This window comes from Carcharodon carcharias, chromosome 32 (assembly GCF_017639515.1).
Source record: "Carcharodon carcharias isolate sCarCar2 chromosome 32, sCarCar2.pri, whole genome shotgun sequence".
NCBI classification, from domain to species: Eukaryota; Metazoa; Chordata; class Chondrichthyes; order Lamniformes; family Lamnidae; genus Carcharodon; species Carcharodon carcharias.
In genome coordinates this window covers 5,001,503-5,025,247 of record NC_054498.1, presented here as the reverse complement: position 1 = coordinate 5,025,247, position 23,745 = coordinate 5,001,503, and the positions used below count along the sequence as shown (strand labels likewise).

Sequence of the window (23,745 nt, the reverse complement as noted above, 5' to 3'; positions counted from 1 at the left end):
CTCAAGCACTGTGAAAGCATGAAAGAGCCAGCAAATGCTCCAGAATTGTTCACCCCTTGAGTGCAGACTGCAAATTAATGTGAGCTTCAGGGAGCAGCTGAGTAGGTTGTATAATCCCCTTACCAAAGGTGGGCAAGGAACATCATTGATGGAGGTGCTCACAGTCCCCTGCAATGTCTTTATTCAGGTTTGGACCAGTCTCCCCCCTGGTTAAAGCCAACAGCGCAGCTTTGCAGCGCGGGTTAGGAGAATGTCTGTGTCTGGGCTGAGTGCGCAGCATGGAGTCCAGTGGGTGAAGCTGCCGCCAATCGGTCAAGTGGAGTGGGGTGGAGGTGAGTGGGGTTTCGGACAGCCATGAAGTGCACCACACACTGGCTGCCCAAGTGATGACCAGCCCTCTCCTGCTTGCTGGAAGGTGCCTTGAGATGCAGCCGGAGCCAGAGATTTAACCAAGAGGGGCCCTTAGGAGACATATGCTAACTCCTGCATCTCTCTGTCCAATCCTACAGGAGGAGAACGTCAGGATCATGGGGCCTGGTGATTTAACAGGAGGCTTCATGGTTTACAGAGAGCAGAGGAGAAGGAGAAGAGAGCAGTGGTCAATCCTGGCTCGGCAAAGGGAGGAGCACCTCCCTCAAGTTGAAGGGATGGCAGGGTCTGCTGTGCACACAGCTGAAGATCCAGAGAGCTGTCGCTTGTTGGGGCCTCACTAGACAGGGTCCATGGACAGCGCTTATCATTCCTGCAGATGACCGAAAGCCAGTGTCACCAAAGATTCCACATGTCTAGGGAACTGGTCGCTCACATCTGCCACCTGCTGCTGGATTTGGCCCCACAGGGACATGGAGGACATTCACTGCCAGTGGCTGTGAAAGCGGCCTCAGCGCTCAATCTTTACGCCAGAGGCTCCTCCCAGGGCTCCACAGGTGACCTGTGTAGGATCTCACAAACTTCCAGGTGCAAGTGTATCCAGGGTGTCCCAGACACCATCTTCATGAAGGCACAGAACTTTGTGCATTTCACCCAGGATCAGGAAAGCCAGGGAGTAAGAGCGCTGGGATTTGCACAGATCTCTGGTTTCCCACACGTGCAGGGCGCTATCACCAGCACTCATGTGGCGCTCAGATCTCCGTGGCAACAAGCAGTCAACTATGTCAACTGCAAGGGCTTCCACTCGCTGAATGCTCAGCTGGTGTGCGACCACCACAAACACATCCTACAGGACTGCACACGATTCCCAGGGAGCGTCCACGACTCCTACATCCTGAGCAGGTCTCAGATCCCTGACACCTTCCAGGGTCCAGAGAGGCTGCAGGGATGGCTCCTCGGGGACCAGGGCCACCCACAGAGGACGTGGCTGATGACGTCTGTGTTGTGGCCTCAGACTGTAGCAGAGCGACAATATAACAAGGCTCATGCCGCGATCCAGGCTTTGGTGGAGCAAACGACAGGCATCTTGAAAATGAGGTTCATGTGCCTCAACAGGTCCAGTGGAGACTGGAATGCAGTCAGCCGTGCATCCCGATGTCATCGCTTTGTCTCGCGATATTTCATTCGGTGGGTGCTTGTTGGAGTCGGCTGTGCACCCGCTGATAACTGAAAGGCCTATTAAGGCCATTAACAAATTAAAGTAATTTCAAGTTTATGCTGCCCGTCCAACCTAACGTTCGGCGGGCAGGTTAAGACCAAGCGGCCTGTACATTTTTTTTAGGAAACCTCGTCCACAAGCGGGATGAGGTTTCCTAAAGCTATTACAACTCAAGTAAAAACTTTCTTTGCAAAATAAAAACTCGTCCCATCTCAGGTGACACAGTCACAGGAGGGCACATGTTTTGCTAAATTTTTACCGTATTTATTTAATTTTTTTAACAATCGCTTCAATCCCCCTGAGCGTGGAAGAGCGTTGGGCCCAACTCTCCCTCCTCCCCACGCCCGCACAGGTAGTGCTCAGCTCAGCGAAATCGCGGTGCGGAGCCGATCACAGGTGGCAGTCAGCTCCCCGAATGCCCTCGCCTGTTCCCACCGAGCCCGCCCGGCCAATGTACAGTCCTGGTCCTGAGCGCGAGGTCCACCATGTTGAATTTTCCATCAAAGACTTGCTGTTGCTCTCAGTCCCCTCACAATCCGGGAAACAGCTCGTTCGTTCTGTCCGGTCAAGTTTTTTTTTTTAACCTGTTGAACTCACTGACCTGGATTCTCCAGCCCTGTGGTGGCCGGAGCTGCCCTGGGAGATTGACCATCGGCCGGACTGGACGATCCTGGTGACGGGGCGGGGCTGGAGAGTCCTGCCCAATCCCAAAAATCCTCCTCTCTCCAATAGGGAGATGCGGAATGGGCTATTTACAGGTATTTCCCCCCCCCCCCCCCCCCCCCCTACAGAATAGGCACATTTAGGAAAGAAACAAGGCTTTCTTTAATCTATTTTATTTATTGGGTCCTTTCTTGCTAGTTACAAGGCTGACATGGGGTCCAAACTGGATATCCCTGCAGCCTGCACACACAATTCAGATGGGGGGGGGACACAAACCTCAGCTCAGGGGTCCTTGAAATGCCTCCCTGACCCTTTCCTACCCTCACCAGCCCTCTTTTACTGCCCAGACAGGTCCACCTCTCCCAGCCTCCCTCTTGTGCCCCTCGCCAGCCCTTCACCCCTCCCTTAGCTGCTCATCGCTTGAATGTCTCTCACTTTTGCTTCACATTATTAAATTATTGAAATACAATATGTGTTCCAATAAATACTTTGCTTTCATTTGAACTGTGCTCAGATATCTATATAGGGATTTCTACACTGAGTTTCTAACACAGAACTCGATCCCTAGCCAGTTAAAATCTTGTGGCACTTGCCAGTTTGCAAATTTAACACATTTTTTAAAGAAATCAATAAAACAGAATAAAGTTCTTTCATTTCCTCAAAATGTTCAGGCTGCACTTGTACAGTGCTTGGCTTCACTCCCTTGCTCCCTGACTCACTCCCTCACTCATTTACTCACCCCCTCACTCCCTGTTTCATTTACTCACTTCTTCACTCCCTGACTCACTCCCTCACTCATTTACTCACTCCCTCACTCCCTGATTCATTTACTCATTCCCTCGCTCCCTGACTCATTTACACACTCCTTCGTTACCTCACTCATTTACTCACCCCCTCACTCCCTGATTCATTTACTCATTCCCTCGCTCCCTGACTCATTTACACACTCCTTCGTTCCCTCACTCATTTACTCACTCCCTCACTCCCTGATTCATTTACTCATTCCCTCGCTCCCTGACTCATTTACACACTCCTTCGTTCCCTCACTCATTTACTCACCCCCTCACTCCCTGATTCATTTACTCATTCCCTCGCTCCCTGACTCATTTACACACTCCTTCGTTCCCTCACTCATTTACTCACTCCCTCGCACCCTGACACACACCCTCACTCATTTACTCACTCCCTCACTCCCTGGGTTGTTTACTCACTCCCTCGCTCCTTGACTCATTTACTCACTCCATCACTCACTCACCCACGCACAATTATTAATGGTTATTTAATCTGCTTGAACTACACCTTCTGAAACATCAGTGTAAATTCAGTGCATATGGGTTTACTCATGTATTATATATAGTCCAACATGTATATCATAAGAGAAAAAAAAGCCTTCAACAGCCTTGTATTCACCTGACTGCGTGCTGTTCATGTGTTGTTAAAGAATTCTCTACAGGGGTTTGCCATCTATTCCAACCACTCCTGATTTCACCGAAGCACAGTCTGCTTAAAGCACAGGAGGAGGCCATTCAGCCCATTGTGTCTGCACCAGCTCTCCAAATGAGCAACTCACCTCATTCCCCATAACTCTGCACATCCTTCCTTTCCAGATAACAGTTTCAATCATTTTGAGAGCCTCGATTGACCCTGTCTCCCCCACACTCTCAGACAGTGCATTCCAGACCCTAACCACTCGGTTGACCCTGTCTCCACCACACTCTCAGACAGTGCATTCCAGACCCTAACCACTCGATTGACCCAGTCTCCACCGCACTCTCAGGCAGTGCATTCCAGACCCTAACCACTTGACTGACCCTGTCTCCCCCACACTCTCAGACAGTGCATTCCAGATCCTAACCACTCGATTGACCCTGTCTCCACTACACTCTCAGGCAGTGCATTCCAAATCCTAACCACTCAGTTGACCTTGTCCCACCCACACTCTCAGGCAGTGCATTCCAGATCCTAACCACTCAATTGACCCTGTCTCCCCTACACTCTCAGACAGTGCATTCCAGACCCTAACCACTCGATTGACGCTGTCTCCACCACACTCTCAGAGAGTGCATTCCAGATCCTAACCACTCGATTGACCTTGTCTCCACCACACTCTCAGGCAGTGCATTCCAGACCCTAATGCCTCGATTGACCTTGTCTCCACCACACTCTCAGGCAGTGCATTCCAGACCCTAACCACGCAATTGACCCTGTCTCACCCACACTCTCAGGCAGTGCATTCCAGACCCTAACCACTCGATTGACCCTGTCTCCACCACACTCTCAGACAGTGCATTCCAGACCCTAACCACTCGATTGACCCTGTCTCCACCATACTCTCAGGCAGTGCATTCCAGATCCTAACCACTCGATTGACCCTGTCTCCACCATACTCTCAGACAGTGCATTCCAGATCCTAACCACTTGATTGACCCTGTCTCCCCCACACTCTCAGACAGTGCATTCCAGATCCTAACCACTTGATTGACCTTGTCTCAACCACTCTCTCAGACAGTGCATTCCAGATCCTAACCACTCGATTGACGCTGTCTCCACTACACTCTCAGGCAGTGCATTCCAGACCCTAACCACTCAATTGACCCTGTATCACCCACACTCTCAGGCAGTGCATTCCAGACCCTAACCATTCGATTGACGCTGTCTCCACCACACTCTCAGAGAGTGCATTCCAGATCCTAACCACTTGATTGACATTGTCTCCACCACACTCTCAGGCAGTGCATTCCAGATCTTAACCACTCGATTGACCCTGTCTTCACCACACTCTCAGACAGTGCATTCCAGACCCTAACCACTCAATTGACCCTGTCTCACCCACACTCTCAGGCAGTGCATTCCAGACCCTAACCACTCGATTGACCCTGTCTCCACCACTCTCTCAGAGCGTGCATTCCAGACCCTAACCACTCGATTGACCCTGCCTCCACCACACTCTCAGACAGTGCATTCCAGATCCTAACCACTCGACCCTGTCTCCCCCACACTCTCAGACAGTGCGTTCCAGATCCTAACCACTCGATTGACCCTGTCTCCCCCACACTCTCAGACAGTGCGTTCCAGATCCTAACCACTCGATTGACCCTGTCTCCCCCACACTCTCAGACAGTGCGTTCCAGATCCTAACCACTCGATTGACCCTGTCTCCCCCACACTCTCAGACAGTGCGTTCCAGATCCTAACCACTCGATTGACCCTGTCTCCCCCACACTCTCAGACAATGCGTTCCAGACCCTAACCACTCACTGGTGAAAACTATCTTCCTCCTGCTGCTTTTGCTTCTTTTGCCAAGTTCTTTAAATCTGTGCGCCCTTGTTCTTGATCCTTTCCCTATCTACTCTGCCCAGACTTCTCAGTATCCTGAACACCTCTATCAAATCTCCTCCCAGCCTTCTCTTCTCCAAGGAAAACAGTCCCAACTTTGATTTGTACATGTTTATGAGTTAAACATGAGAGCAGTCTGGATTAAGGCAGGATAATTTGTCAACTAGTGCCTTCCACAATTACAGAGCATTACAGCCAATTAAGTACTTTTGTTTGAAACATTGTCACTGTTGTAACATAGGAAACATGGCAACCAATTTGCACACAGCAAGCTCCCACAAACAGCAACGTGATAATCACCAGATCATCGTTTTACTTGAGGAATAAATAATGGCCAGGGAAACCTCTCCTATCCTTCTTCAAAAGCACACCGTGGAATCTTTTACTTCCACCTGAGAGGGCAAATGGAGCCTCAGTTTAACATCTCATCTGAAAGACAGCATTTCTGACAGTGCAGCACTCCCTCAGTATTGCAGAAGAGTGACAGTCTGGATTTTAAGTTCAAGCCTCTGAGGTGGGACTAGAACCATCAACCTTCTGAGCCAGAGGTGAGAGTGTGGCTGGCTGTAGACGTTAGCACTGGTTACAGTATTGGGTAGAATTAGAGAGAGAAAGTGAGAGAAATCAAACACCTTTCTTTTTTATTCATTCACGGAGTCACTGGCTGGGCCAGCATTTATTGCCCAACCCTAGTTGCCCTTGAGAAGGTGGTGGTGAGCTGCCTTTTTGAACCGCTGCAGTCCATGTGGTGTAGGTACACCCACAGTGCTGTTAAGAAGGGAGTTCCAGGATTTTGACCCAGCGGCAGTGAAGGAACAACAATATATTTCCAAGACAGGATGGTGAGTGACTTGGAGGGGAACTTCCAGGTGGTGATGTTCCCATATATCTGCTGCCCTTGTCCTTCTAGGTGGTAGTGGTCGTGGGTTTGGAAGGTGCTGTCTAAGGAGCCTTGGTGAGTTCCTGTAGTGCTTCAGCTCAGTTATCAGGTGATGACCAGTCTCTTATTAAGCAGTAGGTGCAGCTTGTGACCCTGATTATAGGTTAATATCATCCTATGTTGCAAACCTACAGGCAGGTTTATGTCAGGTGCAATGAAGCCTACATTCCCCAGTGAGAAATGGATCACCAGGGACTCATACTCTTTGTTCTGAAGCTCAAAGATCTGAGATCCTTTCTGTCTGAAGTTTCTCCTGTGTTGTCCGTAATTTCAGACCTATCCCAAACTGAACACTTTCCAATTCATACAGTCTAATCCATTTCTGCTTTAGGCAGCAATTATCAATGTTAACCCAATCTGTCAAGTACGGCCTTGACGGCACTGAGTTCAAGGTGGGTTTAAAGACCAAAACTCTTCCCTCTAACCTTCCTGTGGAACAAAAAATTCAATTGACTTCATTACACAGCTTGGAGTATGTCACTTGGTCAGGAGAGACAAGGTCTTAACACCACTCAGTGCAAACAGAGCGACATAAAACCACGGATCAGTTTGGCTCTTGGTATCTCTGCTGTGTGGAGGTTTAGCAAACACTTTCAAGAGTGTAGAATGCCCAATGTAAAGTTTCTAACTGGTCTGTAGAGCCACCTGATCCTGAGTTTGATGCCTGTTTGCCGCCCAACTTTAAAGTGCCAGAGATCCCATCGGCATCTCAATCGATCTCAAGTCTCACTCAGTCTGCACAAGGTGAGTGTGTTAATGCCTGCAGACCACAGTGATGCTGGTTTGAGTCTTATCCAGGTGAATTCACCCTGAGCTGGTATCCCTGCTTCTCACACTCCTTGTCCAGTCCCTTCATGAGTTTGTCCTCCCGGGGCCTGTAGGTTCGGATGAAGCTGTCAGCCTCCAGCAGGATTCTGTTCAGTGTCTGTTCATAGTTCACATGTCTCAGTGCCATCACCACATACTCCCTCATGGTGAAGAGTCTGGGACAGTCACAGATGTTTGGGACCCACAGGAATTCCCGCCTTAGGACAGCAAATCTTTTCTTGTAGGTCGTCACCACACGAGCATCGTAGCGAGTTTCCGATCCGACAGTTCTCTTACTAATAATCTTCACATGCAAAACTGAAAGGAAAAGAGAAAGAAGGTTCAGCAACATTGTGAAACTGATGGGCTTAGGAGTAGCAGTGCTGTTTACACACCATCTGATTCCATTCCTCCCCCACTCAAGTAAATAGACATCGGAGAGAATTCTCTCCCCCTCCCACCCCGATTGGGGGTTTGTATGGGGCTGGGTGCAAGCGGGTGCATACCCGATCAGTGCCCCCAGTCGGGTCCACGCCATCATTTTACATGGGCAAGCCAATTAAGGCCCACCCAGCCTGAATGCGATAGAGCTTAGAAATCTCCCCGAGGCACAGAGGGGCCTCAGGAAGATAAGTTTTAAGTTTTAAAAATTTCAGGAAAGAAAAAATAAAATTTAAGACCTGTCCCCCTCATGTGACAGTATCACATGAGCTGGGACACGTCAATAAATGTTAATGGAAAAATTTATTTAATTTATAAACCCTTCATGAAACCTCATCCCGCCCGCGGATGAGGCTCCATGAAAAATGTGAAGGCCGCCTGAGCTCTTCACCGGCAGCCCCCCCCCCCCCCCGCCCCCCCCAACGACCTTAAGGTTGGGCGAGCAGCTTTCTCAAAAGCGTTAATTAGTTCACTAATGGCCTTAACAGGCCTTTGATAGTTTGGCGAGTCGGCTGCGTGCTCACCAGAACTGAACATCTAAATGACGTGCAGTGACATCACCCTGCGTCATGCTACACCTCGGTGAGAGGGCCCTGCTACCCCCGCTCACCGAGCCGAAAATTCTCCCCACCAATAGCAAGCAGAGTATGGCAGGAAGATATTAGAATTTTCATAATGTTATTGGAATTTATTGATAAGTAAATTAATAGTGAGGTCTGTGCATGTGTGGGGGTGGGGGGCTGTGGAGGGGTTTGCAGGGGGCGGGGAGACTTAATTGAATTAAAGACAGCTGGTTGGAAGCCTTTGATGTATCAGAAGGTAAGCTAGGTTTGAAGGATTAAGTAGGTAAACATGGGGAAAGTTTAGAATGTGAGGTGTAAAGAGAACATTTGCATTTTTAAATAAACCAGACTAGCTTGAATTCAAAAGAGGGGTGAAATGTTTCACCCAGCCAGGAGAAGTTAAGAAACAGTGGTTTTATTTTTCCCAATTATTATTGGTAACGTTGGTACTATGAGAGTTTTTTTATTATTAGATAGGTAAAGGACAAAGACAGAGTGAAACAACGGGAATTTGTATTCAAAGGGGAAAATATGTATAAAGGAGAGAAGGCTGTGTGTAAGGAAAGGTATTCTAAGATCTAAAACAAGTGTGAAAAACCTCCAGCACCTGGGCCTCAAGCTGCTGTCTACAAAGAACTGAAGTTAGGAAAACTCCCTTTGAATTCGACTGGCTCAGGGTATCGTGTTTCTTTGCTTGGGTCTTTTAAAATCCGTGTGTCTTCCTGTTGCCTTAATGAAAATATAACTGGGAGTTAAATTAACCAGGGGAGTTAGAAGTTATCATAGTAGTAATTTGTAGGTCTAGGTATGTGCTTAAAATCATTTCTTCTATTAATAAAGGTTTAATTTAGTTTTTTAAGAAACCTATGAGACTCGGTGGTCTTATAATTGCTGAATTCAAGGCACACATCTCGAAATTTATACAAATTGCAAAACAAGTTGTGGCGGTTGTTTCAAAGTTTCTCTTTGGGGTTGAGCAGCTCAGCATTTACCATCAGCTGTGCCAGAACAAGTGTAAAAGCAACATTTTGCTCAATCCTACTGACTTCCCACCCAGCGAACTCAGTTAAAATCTGAAAATGGACCCAACATTACTCCCCTCTCCATTTTCTTCCCTGCTTAGCTGAAGGTGCTGACTACTCATGGGAATACAGATTCCATTAGCACAAACCTCCCCCTCCACCAGCTCACCAGTCCCCCTGTGTGGACATCAGCACCACAATCTAACCTTGCTGTCCTTAGCTTGTGTCTACACATGGGTCCATGTAATGTAGAGACCCCCAGCTCATTTTTCCCCTCATAACCCATGGGAAGGTCACTTCTGCAGCCTCCAGGCTAAAGAGTCTCTGGACCTCCAGCCATAACCAGCCTGACCAATACAGGTTAGATTTGGGCCTCAGCATTGCTCCAGTAACTGAATCTAAACAAGTAGGGGAGTATAAAGCTTACACAGTTTGCAAAGAGCTCGATGGCCAGTGAGGTCGATTGGAACTGTGAGCCCTTTTAATAGACATATGGACCTGTCCCTTTTTAACTCTCCCTGTCAGCCAGTCATGGGGCTGTTCAGCTATTCTTTCCCATTACACTACAGTGCTTCATTCCTCAGGGTGAGGCAATGAGAAGAAGCTAATGAATAACATCTACTACATAGCAATTTCTGACTTGAAATCCAATTTTGAGCACACGAGGACCTTCCTGAAGTAGCAGGAAAACTTATCACTGTGAATGGGGCAGGATCAGTGACATTCAGTTTGATTGAAGAGAATGAATATCTGAAGAACGACTCACCAAAATCTTTCTCACAGTACTGCCTGATGCGATTTGATTTCCCACGAACCCTTTGACACTTGCCACAGTTGCCTAGGACACCAAAACAGAAAACAGACCACAATGTAGGAATCAGAAACTCACCGAGGATCCCTCCACACCCAACCGCCACCACCTGGAAGGACAAAGGCAGCAGACACATGGGAACAGCCAAACCTGCACGTTCCCCTCCAAGCCTCTCACCATCCTGACTTGGAAATATATCAGCCGTTCCTTCATTGTCGCTGGGTCAAAATCCTGGAACTCCCTCCCTAACAGCACTGTGGGTGTACCTACACCACACGGTCTGCAGAGACAGCTCACCACCACCTTCTCAAGGACAACAAGGGATGGGCAATAAATGCTGGGCCCAGCCAGCGATGCCCACGTCCCATGAAAGATCAAAAAATATTGGAACTGAGTCAAGATTGGTAAACTCACTTCATGAGGGAGCAGAAAGGCTTGCCCACATTTATATAGCACCTTTCACATCCTCAGAAAGTCCCAGAGTGCTTCACTGCCACTGAAGTACTTTTGAAATGTAGTCACCATTGTAGGAAACGAGGCAGCCAATTTGTGCACAGCAAGCTCCCACAAACAACAACGTGATAATCTCCAGATCATCTGTTTTTTGTGATGTTGGTTGATGGATAAATATTGGCTTCAGGGAATCAGTGAGAACTCTCTGCCCTTCTTCAATTAATGGCCTGAACAATAGCACTCTGGGTCAGAAGTTTCTGGATTCAAGTCGCACTCCAGGACTTGAGCACAAAAATCTAGGCTGATACTCCATGTCCATTACTGAGAGACTGCTGCATTGTCAGATGTGTCAATTTTTTGGGGTCATACTTAAAACCAAGGCCTCTTGGGTGGGCATAAAAGATTCTGTGATGTAACTCGAAGAACAGGGGAGATCTCCCCAGTGTCCTGGCCACTATTTATCCCTCAACCAACATGGCTAAAAACCGATTATCCGGTGATTATCACACTCCTGTTTGTGGGATCTTGCTGTGTGCAAATTGGTTGCTGCATTTCCTACATTACAACAGTGACTACGTTTTGGAAGTACTTCACTGGTTGTAACATGCTTTGGGATGTCCTGAGGTTGTGAAAGGTGCTATAGAAATGCATGCTGTTTGTTTATTTTGGTTTTGGAAATGTGTTGCCAATGGAGACAAAGATTGTGGCCACCATTTTTAACAGTGGGATGTTTATATTGTTTGGTTGCCATTGACTCCAGAGTTGATGTTGGCACTTGCCCATTGCAGCGTTAAACTATCTCGCGCCATGCAGATGCTCTTGGCACACACTTCCCTCTCATAGCTGCCTCCTTCTGTTACTAAGTTTAAAATGTTAGGGAATAGTCAGTGGGCTGCAGCTGTTCACGGACAGCAATCAAGATCATTCCTTTTATAAATTGCTTATTTTTGTGCCTTCAACCAACATGAATGAAGCAATACATTGCAGAACATGGCCCACACAACAGCCTCTGTTCACACCTCTCGACACTCCTCAATAAGATACCCTGGTGCCCTTCTCTGGTCAATCTTAACATCACAACACATTGCCTCCCTCTACTTTACCCTGGTACTCTGGTATCCTCCCAGCCTCTTCCCCCTCCCTCTATCCACAGCACAGAAACAAGACTCTTCGGGCTATCTCTTGTCTCAATCGGCAGGAAAGGGTGAACCAGATTTTCTCTGGAAAAGTAACACCTGACCAAGGTTTTTAAATTCTGAAAGGATTGGATTGGGTGTGCTGCTAGAGAGAGTGTTTGCAGTTGTGGGCAGACCTGAGGGAACTCAGGCAGTCACTAATAAATCCAACAGCGAACTGAAAGGAAGTCCTTCACCCAGAGAGTGGTGAGAATGTGGATGCTCACATCCTATGAAAGAGTGCATAAATAAAAACTTGCAGTGAGAAGCTGAGTTGAATAACATTTACGAAGTTAAGGGGAAACTGGAGAAAGACATGCAGGAGAAAGGACCAGAGGGTTATGTTAATAGGGTGAGATGAAGAGGGATGGGGAGGTGGTTCCTGTGGAGCAGAAACACCCACATGGGCCAGTTGCACCAAAGGCCTGTTTATTTTTATTCATTCACGGGATGTGGGCATCGCTGTCTGGGCCAGCATTTATTGCCCATCCCTAGTTGCCCTTGAGAAGGTGGTGGTGAGCTGCTTTCTTGAACCGCTGCAGTCCATGTGGTGTGTTAGGGAGGGAGTTCCAGGATCTTGACCCAGCGACAGTGAAGGAACAGCGATATATTTCCAAGTCAGGATGGTGAGTGACTTGGAAGGGAACTTCCAGGTGGTGGTATCTGCCGCCCTTGTCCTTCTAGGTGGTAGTGGACGTGGGTATGGAAAGTGCTTGGTGAATTCCTGCAGTGCATCTTGTAGATGTGCTGTGAATTCTATGTAATTCCTTCACAAAGCTTCCATGCTGTGGAGCGAAGCTAAACAGGGTTAAACTCATTTCACCCATTAAAGGTAGCATTTTATTTTTTTCTTCTTCGGCTAGCATAGACACAATGGGCTGAATGGCCTCCTTCTGTGCAGTAACTTTTTTTAAATGTTTCTATGAATTTGAGCTGAGATCTGAGAGATTCATAATCCTCAGTCCTAACTCTCTATGGAGCCTTTCAATGTTAACTAACCTCTCATGTTGAAGAAAATCACAGCGAGACTGTTAGTTTTTGGCAATAATAGGTGTATTTTGATCAAAAAAAATGTTAAGCTTGTCATAAGCAGTAAAATCTTTGGCATTAATAACTATCACCAATTAACAAGGGGTTTGATTGGTTCATTTGGGGATAAATCATCTACTGAGTATTTGCCAAAAACCTTCCTGCAGTTTGACAGTATAAACAGCAAGACAGAGCTTCTGGAACATTCTCTCAGACATGAACACATCACCATATTAGGAGATGATAAGACAGTAAAATGGAGCCAAACATTTACTAACACATCAGCCAGGAGTAGACACACTCTCACCCAGAAGACAGCAATTTCCTCATCTTTGTACCATCTTCAGCCTCAGAATGAGCACATTTGTCACAACCTGAACACAACTTCCCAATCTCCTTCATCCTCTCTCTCTTACTCTTTCCACCTTTGTGTTTACCTGTGGTTGAGCTGTTGCGCCTTAACCTGGGGCTCCCGATGTAAAAAGACTTTACAAATGAACAAGTTCAACAAGAGGAGGTCAAAGGGCTCGCTGCTAGTTATATACAGGATGGTGAGCTCCTGTGCTATTGGTGGACGAGTAGGGGCAGAGGAGAGGTCAAGTAAAGTTAAGTAATATAATAATTGGAGGCATTCTTTCAGGTGAGACACTGAATTGAATAAAAGCAAAATACTGCGGATGCTGGAAATCTGAAACAAAAGCAGAAAATGCCGGAAAACTCAGCAGGTCTGACAGCCTCTGTGGAGAAAAAGACAGAGTTAACCTTTCAAACCCGTAAGATCTGAAGAAGAGTCTTACGGACTCGAAACGTTAACTGTGTTTCTCTCTCCACAGATGCTGTCAGACCTGCTGAGTTTTTCCAGCATTTTCTGTTTCTGTTGTATGAAATTGAGGCCCTCTGTCTTCTCCCTCTGGTGGGTGTAAAAGATCCCGTGCCACTCGTCGATGCTGTCTGTGGCATCTTGCTGTGCGCAGATTGGCTGCTGCGTGCTCAATATTACAAAAGTGGCTACACCTGTAAAGGTACTTCATTGGCTGAGGCAATTTGGGCCATCCTGAGGTCATGAAAGGTGCTATAGAAATGCAAGTGCTCCTTTCTCTAGCGATTATAGATGCATCGTAGATACTTGGGATGTAACAGGGGGTGGTCTGTCCTTCACAACAGGTAGATACCACTTTACATTTGCTAACTTTAAGTGGAGCTGACGTACTTAATCCTCTTTAACCAGCTTCCCGTGCCTCGTGGACTATATCCTCCTCTGAAGCTTTTGTATGAAAAGGTCAACACTCTAGAGCTTAGGAGCTTCGGAGGCAGATTTTAAAGGATTAAACTCCAGTCAGGATCCAGTGGTGAAGCAGCCTGATCACAGCTGATCGTGCACAGTGTCTGTGTCAGCGAGTGCGGAGGTTATAGATTTACCAACAACAGGTCCCTCTCCCGCACCTCGCTGTTATTACTGGGACATAGGGTCACAAGACTGGCTCAACCTCCTGTTACTGACAGCTCTCTTCAGTGTGTGTGCGTGTGTTCATGTCTATGCGCAAACGCGCATTTGTGTGCATGTGTGCGCGCATACATGTCTGTGTCTGTGCGTATGTGTGTAGATGTGGGTGTGTCTGTCTGTGTCCGGGTGCTAAACGTAACACCCCTGCTTTTTCTTTTATATTTGTCTAGAAATGAACCCCAGTGTTTTGATTCGTATTTCATGGTTTTGTCAATGCAATACTTTAATGAGTTGTGAATCCATACCCTGAGGTCTCTTTGAACGTCAGACACTCACACTTACACACTCACACTTGCACACTCACTCGTACACACACTGTGGAGAGGGCTACCTCTTTTAGACTCTTCTTTCCTCATGGATTAGGCGGCCTCCTTATCATCCTAACAAAAAAGCACTGCCTCACACTGATCGAAATTTCAATTCATTTGGGCAATTACACAAGTTTAGTTTAGCTCCAAGCATCAGGTCCAGGAGAGGTACTAACCCGAAACAAAAACAGAAAATGCCGGAAAAACTCAGCAGGCCTAGCAGCATCTGCGGAGAGAGAAACAGAGTTAACGATTTGAGTCCGTCTGACCCTTCGTCAGAGCTGAAGAGAAGTAGAAATGTGATGATATTTATACTGTTTAAGGGGGGGAGGGGGGTGAAGCAGGCGGAGCTGGATAGAAGGCCAGCGATAGGGACGGACAAAGGAGGGATTGACAAAGATGTCATGAATGAAAGGACAACGTGGGTGTTAGTGGTAGTGAAAAGGACTAAAGGAGGTGCTGATAGTGGCATAAACATAAGAAAGCAGAATGTGATAATAGCAGGACAAGGGTCAGCACTCTGGAAAGAACAACATGAACAAGTGACAGATGGTCCTTGTGGGGGTGGGGGTGGGGGGAGGGGATGGTGGTGGGGATAAAAGGTTGAAAATAGGATAAAAGGTGGGGATAAAACAATGGATAAATGAATAAAAATGAAAATAAATAAAAATAAAAATGAAAATAAAGAAAAAGAAAAATAAGTGGATAAAAAATAAAAATGAATACTGAAGGAAGGGGGTGAAGATAGACGAGGGAATTCATGGTCTGTAAGTCGTTGAACTCATTGTTAAGTCCGGAAGGCTGCAAAGAGCTCTGAAGAAGAGTCATACGGACTCGAAACGTTAACTCTGTTTCTCTCTCCACAGATGCTGTCAGGCCTGCTGAGTTTTTCCAGCGTTTTCTGTTTTTCTTTCAGATTTCCAGCATCAGCAGTATTTTGCTTTTATCTTAGCATTTAATTCACTGCCACTTCTCTTCCAGGAATGCCTACTGTGAAGAAGTACTGCTCTTCTCTCTGACAGGATTTCCGCTTATCTCTTTTGCCCTGTTCATCTTCATTGCTTTCCATATCCCTCCTGGTGTTTGACAAGGTGTTTACTAAAACTCGCTTTCACAGCCATATCTCCTTCCTCAGTGACTGTCTCCGTCTCTGACTCACCCCATGTGGATTCCAAGTGAAGTTCCATCCCTCATGTTTTGAATCCACCCGGGATTACAGGTATCTCTGGAACATACAATGTTCCTTGAACGGTTGTTCTCGCTGCATCCTGAGATCCACACTCAGTGCCATGCACCTCCATATGAACACACTTGATCTCTCCCTCCACCAGCACCGACTCATCCTATCTTAAAGCTGTCCTTGTCCCAAGATTCACTTTATTCTTCATCTCATCTGACGTTTTAATTAAAAACGTTTTCTCTTCCTTTCAGGTGTTTAGGAACGCAAGTTCCAACAACTTATTGATACCAACGCCCACACAGGACCCTCCACCCCTTCCTGTCCCTTCGACCCCAGCCCTTCTTCTAACCCCAGCCCTTGCCATGTATTCACCATTTCCTCTGTTCTTCCCCTCTCTGTACTGAATGTTCTGTACTCAGCAGAGGACACAGTTTCATACCCTTACACCCTCACCTCAATGAGTTTCAGGTTCGGCACGATGCTGAACTCTTCTTCTCTTCTTCTGCCGCCTTCGTCTCCGTGCTCACTTCTTTGGGCAGGAGTCCTCCCCCCGTTCTCCTGCCTCCAGTATTCTCCCTCCACCTGGACCCCTCCCTCTGGCCCCTTACCTGCTCTTGATCTTTTCATTGAGAACTGTCGGCATGACATCGGCCGTCTCAATTTCTTTGCTCCCCTCACCCACTCTAACCTGTCTCTCTCTCTGAACTTGCCGCACTCTGCTCTCTTAGGTCCAACCTTGACTTTGTTATCAAACCTGCTGACAAGGGTGGTGTTGTTGTTGTCTGGTGTACTGACCTCTACTTGCAGAGTCTGAGCGCCAACTCTCAGGCACTTCTCCCTACCTCCCCCTGGACCATGACCCCACCACCGAACATCAAGTAATTGTTTCCAGGATTGTCACTGACCTCATCTCCTGTGAAGATCTTCCCTCCTCAGCTTCCAACCTCATAGTCTCCCAATCCGGACAGCCCGCTTCTACCTCCTTCCCAAAATCCACAAACAGAACTGTCCCGGCAGACTGATCATGTCAGCCTATTCCTACATCATGGAACTCACTTCTTCCTATCCTGACTCCATTCTCTCTCCCCTTGTCCAGTCTCTTCCCACCTACATCTGTGATTCCTCTGATGCACTGCTTCATATCAACAATTTCCAGTTCCCTGGCCCCAACCACCTCCTCTTCACCATGGACGTCCAATCCCTCTACACCTCCATCCCCCACCGGGATGGTCTGAGGGCCCTTAGCTTCTTCCTCGAACAGAGGCCCGAACAATTCCCAACCACCACTACTCTCCTCCGTCTGGCTGAACTTGTTCTCACGCTGAACAATTTCTCCTTCAACTCCTCTCACTTCCTCCAAATAAAAGGTGTGGCTATGGGTACCTGCATGGGCCCCAGCTATGCCTGTCTCTTTATGGGGTATGTGGGACATTCCTTGTTCCAGTCCTACTCAGGCCCCCTCCCACAACTCTCCTTTCAGTACATAGATGACTATTTCGGTGCTGCTTCATGCTCTCGTCTGGACCTGGAAAAATTTATCAAATTTGCTTCCAATTTCCACCTCTCCAAGATTTTCACGTGGTCCATCTCTGACACTTCCCTTCCCTTCCTTGACCTCTCTGTCTCCTTTTCTGGTGATAGACTGGCCACCAATATCCATTACAAACCCACCGACTCCCACAGCTACCTCGACTACAGCTCCTCACACCCCGCTTCCTGTAAGGACTCCATCCCATTCTCTCAGTTCCTTCACCTCCGTCGCATCTGTTCCGATGATGCTACCTTCAAAAACAGTTCCTCTGACATGTCCTCCTTCTTCCTTAACCGAGGTTTCCTCCCCACTGCAGTGACAGGGCCCTCAACCGTGTCCGGCCCATCTCCCACGCATCCGCCCTCACGCCTTCTCCTCCCTCCCAGAAACATGATAGGGTCCCCCTTGTCCTCACTTATCACCCCACCAGCCTCCGCATTCAAAGGATCATCCTCCACCATTTCCGCCAACTCCAGCATGATGCCACCACCAAACACATCTTCCCTTCACCCTCCTGTCAGCATTCCACAGGGATTGTTCTCTCTGGGACACCCTGGTCCACTCCTCCATCAGCCCCAACACCTCAACCCCCTCTCACAGCACCTCCCCATGCAACCACAGAAGGTGCAACACCTGCCCCTTCACTTCCTCTCTCCTCACCGTCGAAGGGCCCAAACACTCCTTTCAAGTGAAGCAGCATTTCACTTGCAGTTCCCTCAATTTAGTCTACTGCATTCACTGCTCCCAATGCGGTGTGCTCTACATTGGAGAGACCAAACACAGACTGGGTGACCGCTTTGCAGAACACCTTCAGTCTGTCCGCAAACATGACCCAGACCTCCCTGTCGCTTGCCATTTCAACACACCACCCTGCTCTCATGCCCACATGTCCGTCCTTGGCCTGCTGCATTGTTCCAGTGAAACTCAACGCAAACTGGAGGAACAGCACCTCATCTTCCAACTAGGCACTTTACAGCCTTCCGGACTGAATACTGAGTTCAACAACTTCAGATCATGAACTCCTTCATCCATCCTCACCCCTTTTTTTTAATCCCCTTTTTCTACATTCATTTTTATATTTTGTCCAGCTATTTTTATTTTTATTCATTTATCCGTGGTTTTATCCCTTTTTTTTACCCCCCCCTTCTATTCCATTTTCTATCCTTTCTTTTTCCCCCAACTACTGCCCCCTCTCCCCAACCCATCCCCAAAAGGTCCACCTGTTACTTGTTCCATGTTGTGCTCTCACAGGGCACTGACCCTTGTGCTGCTATTAACACATTCTGCTATCTTAACTTTATGCCAGTATCAGCACCTTTTTTAGTCCTTACCACTACCATTAACACACCCTTTGTCTTTTAGTTCATGACATCATTATCAATCTCTCCTTTGTCCCCACCTATTGCTGACCTTCTATCTAGCTCCACCTGCCCCAACCCCACCGCTTATAGTATAAATTTCCACTTCTCTTCAGCTGTGAAGAAGAGTCATACGGACTCGAAACGTTAACTCTGTTTCTCTCTCTCTCTACAGATGTTATCAGACCTGCTGAGTTTTTCCCCCATTTTCTGTTTTTGTTTCAGGTTTCCAGCATCTGCAGTATTTTGCTTTTATCTAAGAGGCACTAACCTGGTCTAGACGGTGCTGGCAGACGGTTTCTCTGTGACCAGTCTTGTCTCCGTGAAGCTGTGTTATAGCAAGGCTGAGCAAGGGGTCTTCGGACTAGGGATCAAAAAGTAACAGCAAGTAAGAAAGATGAGAGGAAACACGTGCATTTCTATAGAGCCTTTCATGGTCTCAGAATGTCCCCAATGCTTTACAATCAATGAAGTATGTTTAAAATGTAGTTACTTGTAATACAGGAAACGCAGCAGCTAATTTGCACATAGCAAGATCCCACAAAGAGCAATGTGATAATGACGGACAATTTTAGTTCTGTTGATTGAGGGATAAATACTGACATGGACATAAGGGAGAACCCATTGCTTTTTCATTACCTCCCTAACTTTGCATTCTACTCCTTCAGAAATGAACCCCAGTCCATTGTTTGCATCTACATGGCCTGATCAACTTGCTTTGCTACTTCTAATCATTCATGTATCTGTATTTCCAGATTATTCCGCTCCTCCTCCCAGTTCAGTTTCCCACCTTTCTTAACCCTCCGAAATGAGTGACCTCACACTTCACTATATTGAGTCTCATTTGCCATTTATCCATTCACTCTGCAAGCTGACTGATCTACTGGCATTTTGATGCTATTCTCTACATTATGAGCTCAACTGTCCAGTTTGGTACCATCTGCAAATATCAACACCATCCCTCCAATTTCTGACCTAAAGAGCAAACAGCAGCGATCCCCACATGGATTCCTACAGGATATTACTTCCCATGGATAACAAGGGACTTTTCTGATTGAAGAAAAATACTGCGGATGCTGGAAATCTGAAATAAAAACACAAAATGTTGGAAAAACCCAGCAAGTCTGATAACACCTGTGGAGAGAGGAACAGAGTTAACGTTTCGAGTCCCTATGACTCTTCTTCAGAGTCTGTTACTATCTCCTCATGTGCTGTCAGACCTGCTGAGTTATTCCAGCATTTTCTGTTTTTGTTTCAGCTTTTCTGATTGACCATGAGAAGGCAACGCACCTTGAGGATGGACCAATTGTGTTTGTGTGGGTGGGGCTGTGTGAGGATGGTCATGTTGACTGACCAATGATGTGAGTGTGGGCAGGGCTGTGTGAGGATGGACATGTTGAATGGCCAAAGGAGTGAGTGTATGTGGGGCTGTGTGAGGGGGCTGTGTGAGGATGGACATGTGGACTGACCAATGGTGTGAGTGTGGGTGGGGCTGTGTGAGGATGGACATGTTGACTGACCACTGGTGTGAGTGTAGGCGGGGCTGTGTGAGGATGGACATGTTGACTGACCAATGGTGTGAGCGTGGGCAGGGCTGTGTGAGGATGGACATGTTGACTGACCAATGGTGTGAGTGTGGGCAGGGCTGTGTGAGGATGGACATGTTGAATGGCCAAAGGAGTGAGTGTGGGTGGGGCTGTGTGAGGGGGCTGTGTGAGGATGGACATGTGGACTGACCAATGGTGTGAGCGTGGGCGGGGCTGTGTGAGGATGGACATGTTGACTGACCAATGGTGTGAGTGTGGGGGCAGGGCAGTCGCTGATGTCAGGAAACCTCCAGGAATATCACTAACCAGTGTTGGCAACCCCGATCAAAAACAGAAAATGCTGGAAAGACTCAGCAGGTCCAACAGCATCTGTGGAGAGAAAAGAAACAGAGTTAACGTTTCGAGTCCGTATGACTCTTCTCCGGAGCTCTTACGGACTCGGGTCATACAAAGAGTCACACTTGGCAGCCCCGATGGTGCAGAAACTAACCTGAGATGGTTGTAGTTGTCACTGGGATGGTATTGGCCTCAATCCTGGGTGTGAGTGTGAATGAGTGAGCCGCCTCAATCACTGTGTGATGGGTCCCTTGAAGAGCACTCCGCTCTCCGTGGTAGAGCCAGTATCGATCATTAGGAAGCCAGTATTCATAATCAATCCCAGAGTTTTGCTCCATAGACAGAACCTGTGAAAAGAAAAGCTCCCATTTAAATTGCATCAAGTTGTCCCAAAGCGCTTTACAGGTAATGAAATATTTCTGGAAGTGTGCTTACCAATATAGCAAATGCAGCAACTGATTTATGCACAGCACGATCCCACAAACAGCATTGTGTGATCATAGTCAGATAATCCGTTTCTTTTGGGATGTGGATTGAGGGATAAATATTGGCCAGGACATCGGGGAGAACTCTCCAGCTCTTCTTCAGGATCGTGCCATGGGATCTTTTACATTCACCGGAGAGGGCAGACAGGGTTTCGGTTTAACGTCTCATTAGAAAGGAAGTGTAGCCCCTCCAGCAGTACTGAGCTGGAGTGTCTGCTAACAGTGTGACTGGCAGGAGGGTCACAGGCGTAAGGTGACTGGCAAAAGGACCAAAGGGGACCTAAGAAGATTTCCTGTTACACAGAGAGTTGTTGTGATCTGGAATGCGCTGCCTGAAAGCACAGTAGAAGTAGACTCAATATTAACTTTCAAATGGGAGTTGGATAAATATATTAGAAAGGAAAAGTATTTGCAGAACGATGTGGAAAGAGTGGGGGGAGCGGGATTGATTGGACAGTTCTTTCAAAGAGCCAGCACAAGCATGATGGGCTGAACGGCCTCAATCACTAACTCTGGCTTGTAAAGTGTACGTGGACGGTCTACGGGTGAGGGCTGGTGGGATACCCTTTCCCCACTGGGGAGATAACTCGGAGGGAAGCCGGTGCGAGTTCTCCCCATTCCCTGTGTTCAGAACAGAACAGACAGATAGTTTTATCTAAACCGCATCAGTAGAAATATTCCAAAGGAATGACTGGAACCTTGGCTCCCTTCCTCGGTTGCCTGTTCAATCGCTTCAAAGTTGGATGCTTCACTCGATTGAACACATCTCTGGCATGATATTTTGATTCTTAACACGGAGATAGCTGATAACCAAAATATATCTAAATGTCAGCACAGGAGACAGAGGAAGAACGTTGGGGAGAATTCAGACAGTTAGAAGGCACCAGGCTGAGCTTTTTAAGATTCATTAGATAGTGGGAGGTGGGGAAGAGTGACAAAGTCCACAGGTTTGAAGTCTTGGATGCGAATGAGTTGGAGACAGAGCAAACACTCTCCATTTCAACACAGTGTGAGTGAGGACTTCGTCATAAACAAAGCACTTGTTTATAATAGCTCTTCACATTGATTGATTTTACCATCAGGTGCAGGTCCTCTTTAGTGGGTCCAATTGCCTCCAAACTCTCTTCATGATCTGCTGACCGTCTGTAGTGGACTTTGGTTCCGGCCACGTTGTATGTCCCTGGCCAATTAATGGCCCAGTTCCCATTGATGATGTAGTTATAGTCCCTGTTCTGTAAAGCTGTGGGGATTCAACAGGTAAAGATTCACCAGTGCAAACTGTGCTCAACTAACGTACCTGTGAAACACAGAAAGAGGCAACACTGACCATCAGGCTAAGGGCTGACTCTTCTTCCAGCCTCCTCCTCTGCTGAAGGCACAGAGTGTTGCTGGGACCCTGGTTTCATGGACACTAAGTTTATCCCACCTGGCTAGCATTCATTCAGGCTTACAGCCTCCAGGAAAGGCTGGTGAATAGTGCGACTCACTATTGCACTGAGACACGAATCTCTGACGCACCCACCCGCCTGTTGTACAGTCAAAAGCGTCAGTGGCTCGTTCGATCTTTGGGGTCACCCAGTCCTGGTACACACTCATTTACCTCTGAAGGGGAAAAGCTGCCTTTTTCCTTCCGAAATCCGGTGGATTTGTGGCTGCCTCAGTGCAGATGGAGGACAGTGTTCATCACCTACAGGATGCACTGCAGCAACTCACCAAGGCTGCAGAGTCACACACCCATCCCCTCCATCCAGACTCAACAAGCTTTTGGGGAAGAGAGTTCCAGATTTCCGCTCACTACTGTGCGAGGGAATTCTTCCTGACATCCCCCCAAATGGTCCAGTTTGAATTTGATGGTTCTACCTCCTTGGCCTAGACTCTCCCAGCCAGAAGAATTAATTTCTCTCTGTCAGAAAATACTAACATCATCTTTAACACCTCGATCCGATCACCCCTTCATCTTTCATATTAGTCTTTGCAAGCTTTCCTCATCACTTAACTTTTTTAGCCTCACTACCATTTACTCACTGACCCACAGACTCCTCCTATGTGACTACACCAACGACTGAAAGCCTTTCCAGAACAGCTCATTAGAGACAGCGTAGACCTCACTGTTGACCCCAATTCCAAACTGGATTGCGGGATCAGGAGTCAGTTGAAGTTTCTAAACATCAAATTTTAGAAATAAGTAATTGCTCACCCAGATAATTGCTGCTGTTATCAGTCACTTTGATGTAAGTGGCACCAGCCGGGATCATGGTAACCTCATTATACTCCAACGAGCCTAAAGGATTGAGTGTCAGAAATTCAGGGAATGGTGCATCGACCCTTATACACTGAGACATTCACAGACTCAGACATAGAGATAGACACATAGGGAGAGACACAGATACACACCAGGGGGCGAGACAGACACAGATACACACAAGGAGACACAGACACACGCATGGGGAGAGACACACACACACAGACACTGACACACACATGCTCAAACACGCACACACACACTGACACACACACACACAGACACACACACAGACTGACACGCACACACACACACACACACACGGTCAAACACACACATGCACACACTGATACGCACACACACTGACACACACACACATGCTCAAACACACACATGCACACACTGATACACACACACACTGACACA

The 23,745-nt window shown here is 47.3% G+C and overlaps 1 protein-coding gene across 1 annotated transcript in view; it reads right to left on the bottom strand.

Annotated features, from left to right (window-relative positions):
* Positions 1–6,496: 6,496 nt before the first annotated feature.
* adamtsl5 (ADAMTS like 5) overlaps positions 6,497–23,745 on the bottom strand; it is a 45,005-nt gene continuing 27,756 nt past the window's right edge. Inside the window, exons 8-13 of the mRNA XM_041178555.1 lie at positions 23,275–23,358; positions 22,154–22,317; positions 20,747–20,939; positions 18,981–19,073; positions 10,127–10,198; positions 6,497–7,652 (exon numbers count right to left, since the gene is read on the bottom strand). Coding sequence (XP_041034489.1) covers positions 7,318–7,652; positions 10,127–10,198; positions 18,981–19,073; positions 20,747–20,939; positions 22,154–22,317; positions 23,275–23,358 — 941 coding nt within the window. The 3' untranslated portion in view covers positions 6,497–7,317. The remainder of the gene's footprint in view (positions 7,653–10,126; positions 10,199–18,980; positions 19,074–20,746; positions 20,940–22,153; positions 22,318–23,274; positions 23,359–23,745) is intronic.